The sequence below is a fragment of the Oncorhynchus masou genome, chromosome 25, assembly GCF_036934945.1.
Source record: "Oncorhynchus masou masou isolate Uvic2021 chromosome 25, UVic_Omas_1.1, whole genome shotgun sequence".
Classification (NCBI taxonomy): Eukaryota; Metazoa; Chordata; class Actinopteri; order Salmoniformes; family Salmonidae; genus Oncorhynchus; species Oncorhynchus masou.
In genome coordinates, this window is record NC_088236.1 from 34,183,768 (window position 1) to 34,198,632 (window position 14,865).

The 14,865-nt window shown below is 41.9% G+C and overlaps 1 protein-coding gene across 1 annotated transcript in view; it reads right to left on the reverse strand.

Annotated features, from left to right (window-relative positions):
* The window catches only part of LOC135514172 (transmembrane protein 132D-like), a 65,693-nt gene extending 50,828 nt beyond the window's left edge, over positions 1 to 14,865 (reverse strand). Inside the window, exons 1-2 of the mRNA XM_064937426.1 lie at positions 14,370 to 14,865; positions 5,196 to 6,078 (exon numbers count right to left, since the gene is read on the reverse strand). Coding sequence (XP_064793498.1) covers positions 5,196 to 6,078; positions 14,370 to 14,442 — 956 coding nt within the window. The 5' untranslated portion in view covers positions 14,443 to 14,865. The remainder of the gene's footprint in view (positions 1 to 5,195; positions 6,079 to 14,369) is intronic.

Below are 14,865 nucleotides of genomic sequence, written 5' to 3' on the forward strand. Positions count from 1 at the left end.
AGGTAAGAGATGTACAGTATGTCATAAAAACGATAGGCAATTTGATATACATTTCTTCCTGATACCATCAAATGGATAACAGAATACATGCAAGCCAAATAAATAATTGCGGCATATAGAGAAAATTGATTCTGGAACCCCAGACAGGACAATTATTCACCACATACAGTAGTTTGGAGGAAATATAGTAGCAGTAGAACAAGTATTATCTCTAAGCAAGACAACATAAATCTTCACCTGTCTATGTTGAAGGCAAAGGAAACACCAACATAAAGTTTCTTAATAGGGCATTGGGCCATGACGAGCTACAAGAACTGCTTCAATGCTCCTTGGCATAGATTCTAAAAGTGTCTGGATCTCTATTGGAGGAATGTGACACTATTCTTACACAAGAAATTCCATAATTTGGTGTTTTGTTGATGGAGGTGGAAAAAGCGGTTTCAGGCGCCGCTCTAGAATCTCCTATAAGTGTTTAATTAGGTTGAGATCTGGTGACTGACACACACACACACACACACACACACACACTTTAACCTCCCTATACTCCTGTTGGTTCAGCCCTAATTGATGTGCTCTTGATGTGTCACCTCCGGCAGCATGACAAATGGCCCAAGAATATACCCAAGGACCAGTCAGCCCTTCCCCCATCAATGGGTCAACATGTATCTCTCTCTACAGTATGCAGAGGACTGACTGTTAAATGTGTGATAGAATAACACTATTGCAGCCACGTTTGGTATTTATCTAAAACTTGTACTCTGAATAGAACTCTGACGCTATCTATATGGATATATGAACTCTGTGGTTACTTGTAGTTGTTCAGAGTGAACTCTGATGACACTGTATGCAATTGTCCTACCCAGCCAACCCCCTAAGGCCATCACACATTGATGTGACCCCCTTCCAAGAGGATGTCTTCTGGTTTGATATGATTGGATATCTTAGTTTATCTATCTTTGGTTTGGTTTGTGGATTGGTCAAAAATAGATTTTGAACACAAACAAATAAGTCAGATCTGGTATAATAGACTGATCTCATAGACATAACACAGTAAACATACATCTAGGACTCTCAAATGAGTATGATATGTTACGTTTGGTATTGTTACATAAGATAGAAGGTTACTTAAGGCAAAAATGAAAGGAGGGTGGTTGGTTGGGGTGAATGGATATATAACATGAATGTCTAGTACCCAAAGGTTGTGTGTTCAAATCTCATCAAAGACAACTTTAGCATTGCAGGAACTTTGAAACAACTTACTACTTTTTAGCTACTTTCCAACTACTTAGCATGTTAGCTAACCCTTCCCATAACCCTAACATTAACCTGAACCTAAGTTATAACCTTAACTATAACCGTAGGGAGGGTAGGGCTGTCATCTTATTGGCTCTCAACCATGCATGCTAATTTGTTTTTTTTTGCGTTGTGCGTAACTTGTTTTGTACATAATGTTGCTGCTACCATCTCTTATGACCGAAAAGAGCTTCTGGACATCAGAACTGGGATTATTCACCTCAAATTGGATGAGGAGTTGCTCTTCAATGAGTCAGACTCAATGGATATACTGCAGACACCCGACCAGGCCCGATCCCCGTGATTCGCTGGAGAAGGAAAAATAAATTGAGGCAAAATCAGGCGACTAGTGGCTAATCTGCCCTTACCCTCCGTTCTGCTAGCTAACATTCAATCGTTGGAAAATAAATGGGACGAACTGAAAGCACATATATCCTACCAACAGGACATTAAAAACTGTAATACGTTATATTTCACTGAGTCGTGGCTGAACGACGACATTAAGAACATACAGTACAGCTGGCGGGTTATACACTCTATCTGCAAGACAGAACAGCAGCCTCTGGTAAGACACGGGGCTGGGGCCTATGCATTTATGTAAACAACAGCTGGTGCAAAATATCTAAGGAAGTCTCAAAGTTTTGCTCACCTGACGAAGAGCGTCTCATGATAAGCTGTAGACCACATTATCTACCAAGAGAGTTTTCATCTGTAATTTTTGTAGCGGTCTACATACCAACACAGAGCGAGGTTGGCACTAAAACCACACTCAATGAGCTGTATTACGCCATTAGCAAACAGGAAAACGTTCATCCAAAAGCGGCGCTCCTAGCGGCAGATGTCTTTAATGCAGGGAAACTGAAATCAGATTTACCGAATTTCTATCAGCATGTTAAATATGCAACAAGAGGGAAAATAATTCTAGACCACCTTTACTCCACACACAGAGACGTGTACAAAGCTCTCCCTCGCCCACCATAACTCTATCCTCCAGATTCCTGCTTACATCAAAAATTAAAGCAGGAAGCACCAATGACTGGGTCGATAAAAAAGTGGTCAGATGAAGCAGATGCTAAACTACAGGACTGTTTTGCTAGCACAGACTGGGATATGTTCCAGGATTCCTCCGATGGGATTGAGGACTACACCACATCAGTCTTTGGCTTCATCAATAAGTGCATCGATGACGTCGTCCCTACAGTGACTGTATGTACATACCCCAACCAGAAGCCATGGATAACAGGCAACATACGCACTGAGCTAAAGGCTAGAGATGACAATTTCAAGGAGCGGGACTCTAACCCGGAAGCTTATAAGAAATCCCACTATGCCCTCCGACGAACCATCAAACAGGCAAGCGTCAATACAGGACTAAGATCGAGTCGTACTACACCGGCTCTGACGCTCAGAGGCAAAGAACACTGAAACATGCATGAGAGCGCCAGCTGCTCTGGACGACTGTGTGATCACGCTCTCCTCGGCCGATGTGAGTGAGACCTTTAAACAGGTCAATATTCACAAGGCTGCTGGGCCAGACGGATTACCAGGACATGTACTCCGAGCATGCACTGACCAACTGGCAAGTGTCTTCACTGATATTTTCAACCTCTCCCTGTCTGAGTCTGTAATACCAACATGTTTTAAGCAGACCATCATAATCCCTGTGCCCTAGAAAACGAATGTAACCTGCCTAAATGACCTGTAGCACTCACATCTCTAGCCATGAAATGCTTTGAAAGGCTGGTCATGTCTGTAGCCATGAAATGCTTTGAAAGGCTCACATCAACGGCATTATCCCAGAAACCTAGACCCACTCCAATTTGCATACCGCACCAACAGATCCACAGATGATGCAATCTCTATTGCACTCCACACTGGCCTTTTTGTTTACTGCAGTGTTGATTAGGGGCTCGTAAGTAAGCATTTCACTGTAAGGTGAACCTGTTAGTACACCTGTTGTATTCGGCTCATGTGACTAATAAAATTGGATTTGTTTACTCTGATTTCAGAGCACTCGTCTTGAGTGTGCCAGAGTGCAGAATAAATGTCAAATTTACGAACACTCAACACCTGTTGAATATGGCCAGTGTCGGTAAACATTGCCAAAAAAGCTTAAATTGTTGCCAGCAGCACAGTTGCAGTCACCAACGCTCTGGATAACATATTAACAACCTAACCAGCTCTGCTAGGGCGAGTAAAATAGTCAGTGAACTGTTCTCTCACGTTAGCCAGTTAGCTTGAGTGCTTGACTGTTGTTGTTAGGACAGAACGCTCAGATCAACCCTAAAGCATAAGAGGGTGTGAACGATGCTGAATGGGTGTAGACAAAGAAGAGCTCTTCAGTAGGTACTGTACTAAAACATTCAAAGGCCATTTTCTCAAGTGAAGTTTATCCACTTTCAAAGCAGAATTACTATCCAATTGTTTCTCAAATGCTGTGTATAATATACCATTTTGTCGCTCTGTGTCTCTGCTTTTATCCAATGTAAAAATAAATAAAAATTCACATATGGACTTGGTCTTTTACCAAATAGGGCTAGCTTCTGTATACCACCCTTCCTGATTGCCTAAAAACGCATTGAGGAGGAAAGAAATTCTACAAATTAACTTTTAACTAACACGTTAGTTAACACATCTGTTAATTGAAATTCATTCCAGGTGACTACCTCATGAAGCTGGTTGAGAGAATGCCAAGAGTGTGCAAAGCTGTTATCAAGGGAAAGAGTGGCAACTTTGAAGAATCTCAAATATAAAATATATTTTGATTTGTTTAACACTTTCTTGGTTACTACATGATTCCATGTGTGTTATTTAATAGTTTTGATATCTTCACTATTATTCTACAATGTAGAAAATAGTAAAAATCAAGAAAAATCCCAGAATGAGTAGGTGTGTCCAAACTTTTGACTGGTACTGTATATACATTTTTAGATAGAAAATATTACAGATGGTGTAAAATTACCGGGAAATTACCAAATTTCCTCCCAATGTCGCACTAATGCAATTCCACAAAATACACAATATGTGCAGCAGAAAATTTGCCAAAAATAAAATAGCACTTCATCCAAACAGGTTGTCTCATGGAAGCCGTTGGCCTAGCGTATTTACTTCACACAAAGTCACCATGAATTCAAAGCACATGCATAATTGGCACTACCTTTCTCATTTCTCATCAGAACTTAACATTTGATCCCGGTCAGACCCAAGCCCGGTGAACTGAACCCCGAGCCCAGGCCTGGTACGACATTACAGAAGTTGAGCCCAAACCTGAAAATAGCCAGAGTGAGTGAGGAGAAGAGGAAATTGCCATTGGGCCTAGAAAAAAATCGCAGAGAGAGGAAAACTCACCTTAGTTATGATTAACTGAATGATGAAAATACTGGAATATAGTAGGTTAATGCAAAAGCAATAGTCGCTTGATGACTGCAAGGGAAGTTGAAATAGCTCTGAATATCATTACTCTCCACTAGCAAAGACATGTATTTTTCAATTTAACATTAATAATCTGCCTCAATTCCCAGTAAGACTGCTAACATCTATGATATTTTCTGAGAAATGCTTTAATCCACATCAAATCTAATTTCCTCCAATATTCCCTTATTTTTAATGGACAGTTTGGGAACGTGTGGCTAAATGTAGAAGATAAGTTGGGCTACTGTGCAATACATCAGAAAATAGGGTTAGTTGTTAACCAATTATAACCACAGTGTGCTACAGGACAGTTATTGGTCTGATAAAGCACTTCACTATAGTTGTTTCCTATATGTCTTAGGGAAATAGTGGCATTTGGAATGACGCATTTTTAAGATAACTTATTGTTTTAGAATACGTGACTTGACATAATAAAAAGTAAAGTAGGTTAAGTATGAGTGAAAACATCAATCATGTCATATGAGACTCACCGCAGAGTGAAGTTCTCCAGGGAGGAGCTGGCCGTGAGGATGTTGAAAGTGGCGATATCTTTCTTCAGGGGTTTGGAGGAGGTCTGAATGACAACGGCCTTTCCCAGCTTGAGTTGAGACACAGCTGCAGCTCCCTTGGGCACCTGAAGGAGGCGTACACTGCAGATTCTCTGCATTGGAGTAACAGGGACGTACTCAGCCTGCTGCTGCTGCCCTGAGCTACCCCAGCGGCCCCCATCCCACTCCCTGCACTTCCCATAGGCACTGGGCCGGGCCTGGTAGTACAACTCTACTGTGTTGCCCTCTGTTAGGTACAGCCTCTCCCGGCTAGAGCTCTCTGCTGCGGGACTAAACCAGCTGGCTACAGGCTCCAGCTCAGCCATGCAGGTGCCCCTCTGACCTCCAAGGGCACAGGAGCCCCTTACCTCCTGGGTCTGCCAGAAGGCAAACAACATCACACAGGGCAACTCATCATTTAACCCCTCTGCTCCTCTGTCCCAGTCCCTCCCAGCCACATAGAACAACACCTGCACCTTGGGCATGGAGGAGTAGACCCGGGGGGTCAGCACAAAGAACTGGACCTTCCAGTTATAGGTGAATATCCCCGGGGCCCGGAACAGCTGCACAGACTGGATCAGGTCTAGAGGGACAGGCTGCTCTTTGGAAAGGGGCCCATAGCTGGCGTTGACAATAGGCGGCCGGCTGGCTCTCAGGATGACAAATGGCTGTGTCTGTGTCTGCAGGCTGGAGTTTCTCATGATGTCCTGACCGGTCTCCTTCAGGAAGAAGCAGTCTGCATCTCGCACCTGGTAGTTGACTGGAAGGAACACAGGGAAGGGCAGAGAGCTCTTGGTGTTGTCTGACATCTCCTGACTGTCCAACTCTGTGGGAAAGCAAGAGACAAAACATTACCCCACGTTAACAGACATTGTTGTTTTGAAGACATGTAGAGGAAGTTAATGTTTATCATTTTGGATGGACTAGTGAGTCACTAGACCCTTAGCCTCTCCTAATAGCCTACGCCTTGGAATTTACAACCTTCTGGCTACTGTCCTGCTTCTCTAAACTCTATCTAACACCCCTTCATGATCAGGGTCAGGAGTTCTAGAACATGGTCCATTGTTTCTTGGTTATATCAAGAGGTCAGGAATAATTCATGGCCTTTATCATTATTAATCTGAACACAAAAATATCCTATAAAAATATTGGATCAACTATTGAACTAGACTTGAGGCAAGCTGATCAACTGGATGTGACCTCGTCATTAAAGTGAAAGGGCTAGCACTGACCTTTTACTTAATCTTCGAATTCCCATGACACAGTAGACAATAGGGCCTTTATATTACAAATTATAGCAGGAGCAGCTTAAGGTTATTACAGTGTGATGCAGTGGCCCGGCACACTAGTGGGATAGCATCAGAACAGACTCCATTGCCATTATATCATCCATCATCTCGATCAAGTCAATCCCATTATCAATGTGATTTCAGCTCAAACCATTAACGTAAAACAAAATGGCAAAGTAGCAAGCAATAACATCTACATGATCTGATGACGTGAAAACAGAACAAATAATACTGAACAAAAATACAAATGCAATATGCAACAACTTCAACGATTTTACTGAGTTACAGTTCATATAAGAAAATCAGTCAATTGAAATAAATAAATAAAGTCCAAATCTATGTATTTCACATGACTGGGCAGGGGAGCAGCCATGGGTGGGACTGGGAAGGCATAGCCCCACCCACTTGGGAGCCCAGCCCAGCCAATCAGAATGGGTTTTATTACAGACAGAAATACTCCTCAGTTTCATCTGCTGTCCGGGTGGCTGGTCTCAAACAATCCCATAGGTATAAAAGCAGGATGTAGGGCTCCTGGGCTGGCGTGGTTACAAGTGATCTGCGGATGTGAGGCTGGTTGGATGTACTGCCAAATTCTCTAAAATTACATTGGAGACAACTGTGGCATTGTGTTGTGTAACAAAACTGCACATTTTATAGTGCCATTTTATTGTTCCCAGCACAATGTGCAACTATGTAATGATCATGCTGTTTAATCAGCTTGTTGATATGCCACACCTGTCAGGTGGATGGGTTATCTTGGCAAAGGTGAAATGTTCACTAACAGGGATGTAAAAAAAATTGGCAATATTGTATTTCAGATCATGAAACATGTGACCAACACTTTACATGTTATGTTTCTATTTTTGTTCAGTACAGTTACTGCTTTGTTTTCTGTATGTTATTGCCTTTGTTTCCCACACAGGGCAGAATTGTAATTTTGGGTGTTTGGAGTAGCGTGAGGATGTCGAAAGAGACAACAGCATGAGAGCCCTTTGATCCGGCCTAAAAGCATGAGGGTTGCGGCATGTCTGTCTCTCTGGAAGTGAACTGGGCACAGGTCCGCAGGCCAGCATCCACTCTCATTTTGCGGCCATTTTGATAGATTACACAGATTATAGCAGCTGACCTGAGGCTGCACTGTCAATGGGAGGCTAATTGGCCTACTTGGTGTGTGTGTGTGAGTGAGAGAGTGAGAGAGAGAGAGAAAAGCACCAACTGCCTGGTATGTGCTCATTACCGGAAATTATCTCACAAACTGTCTGTTAAAAAATAGTGAAACCAAGTCTATTATCCTCTTAAGGGTAGGCCTATAGTTTGCATTGCAGAATAAAGTCAGATGCTTGTTCATGAAAAATGGGCACATTCGGTTTTGCCAAGAGGACAACCTCATCCAAAGACTAGCCTATGAGCCCTGCAATGTAATGTGATTCTATTCATCATGAACTATGACAAACTAAGAATACACAATGCATGCATCACATAACACTGTGACAAGTCAACTATTTGTAGATATCATCAACAATGTCCCTCTTGACAACTATTCTTGATCCCATAACTGTCATAAACTTGTGCTTACCACAGAGTTGACTAAGATTACAGACATAATTCTCTGCATCTGTAGAGACACATATGTTTTAGTTCCATTTGTCAAATCATAACAAAAGATGACAGAGAGAACGGCACATCTGTCACTGGATTTTTTGATGGCTTTTTTCCTGAGGAGGAGGAGTGTCACGCCCTGATCTGTTTCACCGGTCTTTGTGATTGTTTCCATACCCCTCCAGGTGTCACCCATCTTCCCCATTATCCCATGTGTATTTATACCCGTGTTCTCCGTTTGTATGTTACCAGTTCGTTTTGTTTGTCAAGTTTACCAGCGTTTGTCCTGTCAGCGCCTGTCTTTTCCAAGCCTCTGTTTTTCTCGCCCTCCTGCTTTTTGACCCTTGCCTGTCCTGACGCTGAACCCACCCGCCTGACCACTCTGCCTGCCCCTGACCCTGCCTGCCGTCCTGTACCTTTGCTTCTGTTGAGCTTTTCGTAAATTTAACTGAGTCTGGTCCCTCATGGTCTGTGGCGTGTGACATCATCCCTCCTTTGCCTGCTTTTATCACTGAGCAGCCATCGTACGGAGGCTGTGGACTCGTTGGAAAGCTTTACAAGGTCAGGGAAACACAACAGAGCCATGTCTACGTAGCGACAATCCAAAGAGAAACACAAATTGAGGTTTTTTTTCTCTCTCACAGACATGTGTCTCAATCATTTTCTGTAGGAGAAGGCTGGGTCTGGGGTCTGGGCTTGGGCTGTCTCCACCAGTGGCCACTGACAGACAGATGTGCTGTTTAATACCAGAGCTGGCAACATCTCCCACCGCTGTGAATAAACACTCACTGGGCCTTTTCTGCTTCTGCATCTTTGCAGGAGGGAGATGTGCTGCAACTGTTCTTCCACACCGATCTCGACAAACCATTTCTGTATGGACATCGCTTAGCGCACTGGGGCATTGTCATGCTCCAGAGCTCCCAAGTGGCACAGTGTTCTAAGGTACTGCATCTCAGTGCTAGAGGCGTCACTGCAGACCCTCGTTCGATTCCAGGCTGTATCACAACCGAACGTGATTGGGAGTCCCACAGGGCGGAGCACAATTGGCCCAGTGTCATGAGGGCTTGGCCAGGGTAGGCCGTCATTGTAAATAAGAATTTGTTCTTAACTGACATGCCTAGTTAAATAAAACATTTGAAACATGAAAGAGCCTTCCCCAAACTGTTGCCACAAAGTTGGAAGCACAGAATCTTCTAGAATGTCATTGTATGCTGTGGCATTAAGATTTCCCTTCACTGGAACTAAGGGGCCTGGCCCAAACCATGAAAAACAGTCCAGACCATTATTCCTCCTCCACCAAACTTTACAGTTTGCACTATGCATTCTAGCAGGTAGCGTTCTCCTGGTATCCGCCAAACCCATATTTGTCCGTAAGACTGCCAGACGGTGAAGTGTGATTCATCACTCCAGAGTATGCATTTCTACTGCTCCAGCGTCCAATGGCGATGAGCTTTACACCACTCTAGCCAACGCTTGGCATTGTGCATGGTGATCTTAGGCTTGTGTGCGGCAACTCAGCCATGGAAACCCATTTCATGAAGCTCTCGACAAACAGTTATTGTGCTGACGTTGCTTCCAGACGCAGTTTGGAACTCGGTAGTGAGTGTTGCAACCGAGGACAGACGTTTTTTACGTGCTACGCGCTTCTGCACTAGTCGTTCTGTGAGTTTGTGTGGCTTAACACTTCATGGCTGAGCCATTGTTGCTCCTAGACATTTCCAGTTCACAATAACAGCACTTACAGTTGACCGGGGAAGCTCTAACAGAGCAGAAATTGAAAAGCTGGCATCCTATGATGGTGCATGTTGAAAGTCACTGAGCACTTCATTCTACTGTCAATGTTTGTCTATGGAGATTGCATGGCTGTTTGCTCGATTTCACAGGATACACTTGTCAGCAACGGGTGTGGCTGAAATAGACGAATCCACTAGTTTGAAGTGGTGTCCACATGCTTCTGTATATATAGTGTATATGCTGTGCCTATACTGTATATCCATCCTCACTACCCATGATGAAAGCATTGCATCCAGCTGATAAACACAATGCCAAATCCCTCCACCAGCTGTTTCAGCACAGAGCTGCGCCAATCCCTCAACTTGGAGACAGACCTTTCACTTTTCTATTTCCCTGTCCACCTAAACAATATCTATTCTGGCCTACAGAAATGCACTTCTCTAATGTCTCCATTGACATTGTTGTTTTCATTCTTACAAGGATCAACTGCTTTGCTCTTCAAATGCAAAAGGAAAAATAATGCACAACTGAATCCATATACCGAGCGCAAAATGATATGCTGTTAATCAAATCTATTTTCCAAATTCTCCAGGTGATTCCAAATGAAAATATCTGTGAATAGGTAGATGTGTACAGTGTGAGTCTATCTTCAGGGAATAAGCACTTGCATTAAGCAATAGTAATAACAATTTAATAATAATATATTAGATATGAAAAAGCAGGGAGAGAGATTTTCAAAACTGATGAAATAAGACTAAGGCAACCTTTAAACATAATGAGTCTCTTTTCTCAGAATAAGTCACTACTTGTGAGCCTGTTAGATAAAGCAAATAATAAGGGCATCAGAACGCTAGGAACAGGGAGCCCGAAAGGACTACATGTGGTCCTGTGTTCTAATGTTGGGGGTAAAAACAGTACCACAGTACCATTAGCATCACTGGACACAATGAAACATATAAGGTTGATAAAAAAAAGTGAGGAAACTAAGGCAAAAGCTAATTAATGACATGGCTATAAGTGTCTTTCGGTCTTGGCATTGTTCCCAGTAGAGATAAAGCTGTCAGCTGACCAATTTCTGGACAGCACAGTACTGCTCAGTCATGAGAACAAGGTATCTTTACTTACAGTACTATTACAGTAGGCTATTGGTTGTTACTAGGAAACAAAACATTACTCATGCTGTCATTGTATGCTATTGTCAGTATCATATTGAGACAACTAGCATACAATACATTGTCTCTTTTAATACAGAATTACAAATCGCGCTCTGACAAGTTATTCAACTTGAATTTGTCTTGATGGAACCCACTGATTTGGGTTGACCACACACCAAACAAACCTTGCCTATGATGCATGGTGTTTGAATGACCAGTAACAGTTTGCCTGTTCCTTTTCTTCTGCAATAACATCATGTTTGTATGCAGATAAGTGTCTGTTCCTCCATCACTAAGTACATTGTGTGTGCAACCCCCATGCATTCTAATGTGCTAAAATACAATTCAGTAATTTAGCAGACACTCTTATCCAAAGCAACTTATAGTAGCAATTATGGTTAAGTGCCATGCTCAAGAGCACAAACAGGTTTTTAATCTAGTCAGTTTGGTGATTTGAACCAGCAACCTTTCGGTTACTGGTCCAACACTCATAACCGCTAGGCTACCTGCCATTTCCATATATGCAGGACAGCCTGTAAGTGATCTGATTTCCAATGACTTGACGGAGCCATGACACAGATATCTCACTTATTCCACATGAAGTGGTGAAGAGAGCCTGTGCTTAGGTCAAGATGTTGTTTACTTCCATAATGGCAGTGTCCTCTCCCCAGGGCAAAGGTCAGGCATGACCTAAGCATTTCAGGGACAAAGCTCTCCTAATAGAAATGGTGGTTTACTCTTGAAAAGACCCTATGTCCCTGCAACTGCTACATAAACATACAAACGAGATAGAGCACTGATCAGATTTGTACAGAAAGGGAGGGGAGGGAGGGAGATGCTTAGGCCTGTGTGGGGATTGGTTGAGATTGCTATATCCAATGAGACTCTTAAAGCTGCTTTTAAAAATCTGTTTTATCAGGATTTCTCCCTTTTTATTATCTCTTTATCCAGTCTGTTTATTATAATTCAGGAGGGCCACATCGCCTGGAAATAGCAGTCTTTGAGGCAGTTAAAAGCTTTTTAGCAAATGCCTTTGTGATGTGGAATATTGCTGGGTTTGTAATTAAAGTCCACAGGGTCTTGTCCATTTCCTTACTGAGGTGATGTGAATGAGCACAATGATGAGTTCTGGACTAGCTCTGCTGGACACTGTCACTACACTTAGGGAATGAAAGCAATTTAAATGTTTTATGTGTGTCCGTTTCATGAGTGGAACTTGCTAAATAGTTCATCAAATAGCTACCTGGACTATCTGCATTGCCCCTCCCTTGCACTAACTCGTTTGACTTATCACATATGCTGCTACTGCTTATTATCTATCCTGTTGCCTCGTCACTTTACCCTTACATATATATACACATATATATATATATATATACATATATATATATATATATATGTACATGTACACCTCTTTTACCTCGTAACCCCTGCACATTGACTATGTACTGGTACCCCATGTACATAGCCAAGTTATCTTTACTCATTGTGTATTTATTTCTCATGTTATTGTCCTTCTATTATTATTCAATTGTTTTCTCTGCATTGTTAGAAAGCGCAATAAGTAAGAATTTCACTGTTAGTCTACACCTGCTGTTTATGAAGCATGTGACAAATAACATTTTATATGATACAAAGTGCACAAACTGGTGATACTTCAATGTAACAGGGGTGCTGGTACACAGTACATCCAACACATACTCTAGTGCTCTATTTTAACAAACCTAACATAATGGTACATCTCAGCGCTACTTAACGCAATAGTAAATCTTAGTGCTGGTGGTATAGGTTCAGGGGTGTGTCAGGCTTCAACATTGAAGCAATTGTCTTTAACATAAAAATATTCGTCTACACACATAGCATTCGCATTTCCAGAATGCACTGCATGTTAGAGCCATGGACAAAAACATTATAATAAGATTAGCTTACAGTACCATCGCTTGATATGGCCTGTTAGTGACTTTGGACTTTGCCACGTGAAAGATAAACAAATGAACAGGCAAATAGCCTAAACTACAAGAGGATTCAGCAGCAAGGCCAGGGATCGGAATTCCCGTGATTTTACAGTTGGGTGCAACAGATAAACGCAGAAGATGCATTTTTTTGTAAATGATAAAATGACAAACAATAAGCAGTCTATTGTTATAAGTTTATGTTCCTAAAAAGCCTTCCTACAGTCACTGACACCTTTCTTTCAATGTGCATCACAGAAATGCCTAATGAGTCCATACTTTGCACAGAAGCTGCATGGACAAATAATTACGTTCAGCATAAAGAAAAAACAGGAATGTCTGTTGACTGTTTTGCTGCTAATTATATTTGAATAAAACATTGTTATATGTTACTGATTGGGGTATTGTGCTCCTCTGCTGGCAAAATCGATGGCATAACTAATTGCATTACTGCTAAGACCAGTTTAAATATCACCAGTAGCGCTGCATGAAATTGGCACATTGGCGCATGTTTTTAAGGACACACCTTTCCAACCTAGCGCTATTTGAGTTTATATTAAACAGGCAAATTACCGACCCTGGCGCCACCATTGGAAAATAGCAGAGTGCTGGCTTTCACAAGTCGAAATTGCCAGAGCATGCATTTGGCGCTGCCATAACGCCAGACAGAAATTGAGGTTTGCAAAAAACAAAATTCACATCAGCAATGTTACATCAGCACAAATCAATAAGATCAACCCCAAATAAAATAAAAAAAACGTTGTTTACCATGCTCTTTGGAGTAGGCTAATTAGGCTAAAGTGGACCTACTGTATCTTGGTAGGCCATTTGACTGATGACTTGGTCAGTGTGTATGTCAATTGTAGTCATAAAAGTAAGGTATATAATTTAAGGAAACTATAAGTTAAATACATTTTGAACCACAAGGGTAACAGTGGTTATTTCAACGTTTCACAAACTCGGTCCGGGGGATCCAAAGGGGTGCACGTTTTGGTTTTTGCCACAGCACTACACAGCTGATTCAAATAATCAACTCATTTTCAAGCTTTGATTATTTGAATCAGCTGTGTAGTGCTGTGGCAAAAACCAAGACGGGAACTCCTTGGGGTCCCCAGGACCGAGTTTGGGAAACGCTGGATAATGTTGTGTCATCAACATCTCGATCATAATTATATTATAAAGAGACAACACAAACATTTAAGAGGCTACTAGTTTGATATTATTTTATAGGAAATAAACTAGAATACACGTCTAGACTACTCGAACAACACCATAAAGAGTCTATAATTAAACACATCCATGGAATAGAGCAAAATAGAATCTAAATTGATATAGGTATATGCAGACAATCACTCAGGCTAGTTTTCACTTACAATAAAAGGCACATACCTTGGGTGACAACTGTGACAATCGTCGCTAGGAATATCTGTAAAAACCTCCAGATATGAGAGTAAATGCTCATTTTGGCTGTCACTTTATTCCATGTAACTTCCAGTCTCGGAGTTTCGTGAGTTTCAACAACCCAAGAAGAGTAGCTTGACTAGTGTAGGCTACAAAATCGCACCTGTACGAATACAGCCTTGTCTTGTGCACCCCGTGCGTCACGTAAACTATACATTGAGCTATCAGAAACTGTCTCGATGGTGGAAAGGTTTTGCTTAACGAACTTGGAGACGTCCCGTCCCGTTAATCAGATAGCGATCAGCCAAGTTTCGATGTGCTTTTCTTTTATTCCTTATACCGCCATACCGAATACGGTTATTTGATACAGCAACTCCATCTGATTCATTTTGAAGTCCTTGCATCAGCTCTCACACATTTACCCAACTTTGACCATCGTTGGGACTGACTGCGCTGAAATGTTCCATGTGTGTTCACAGATCAC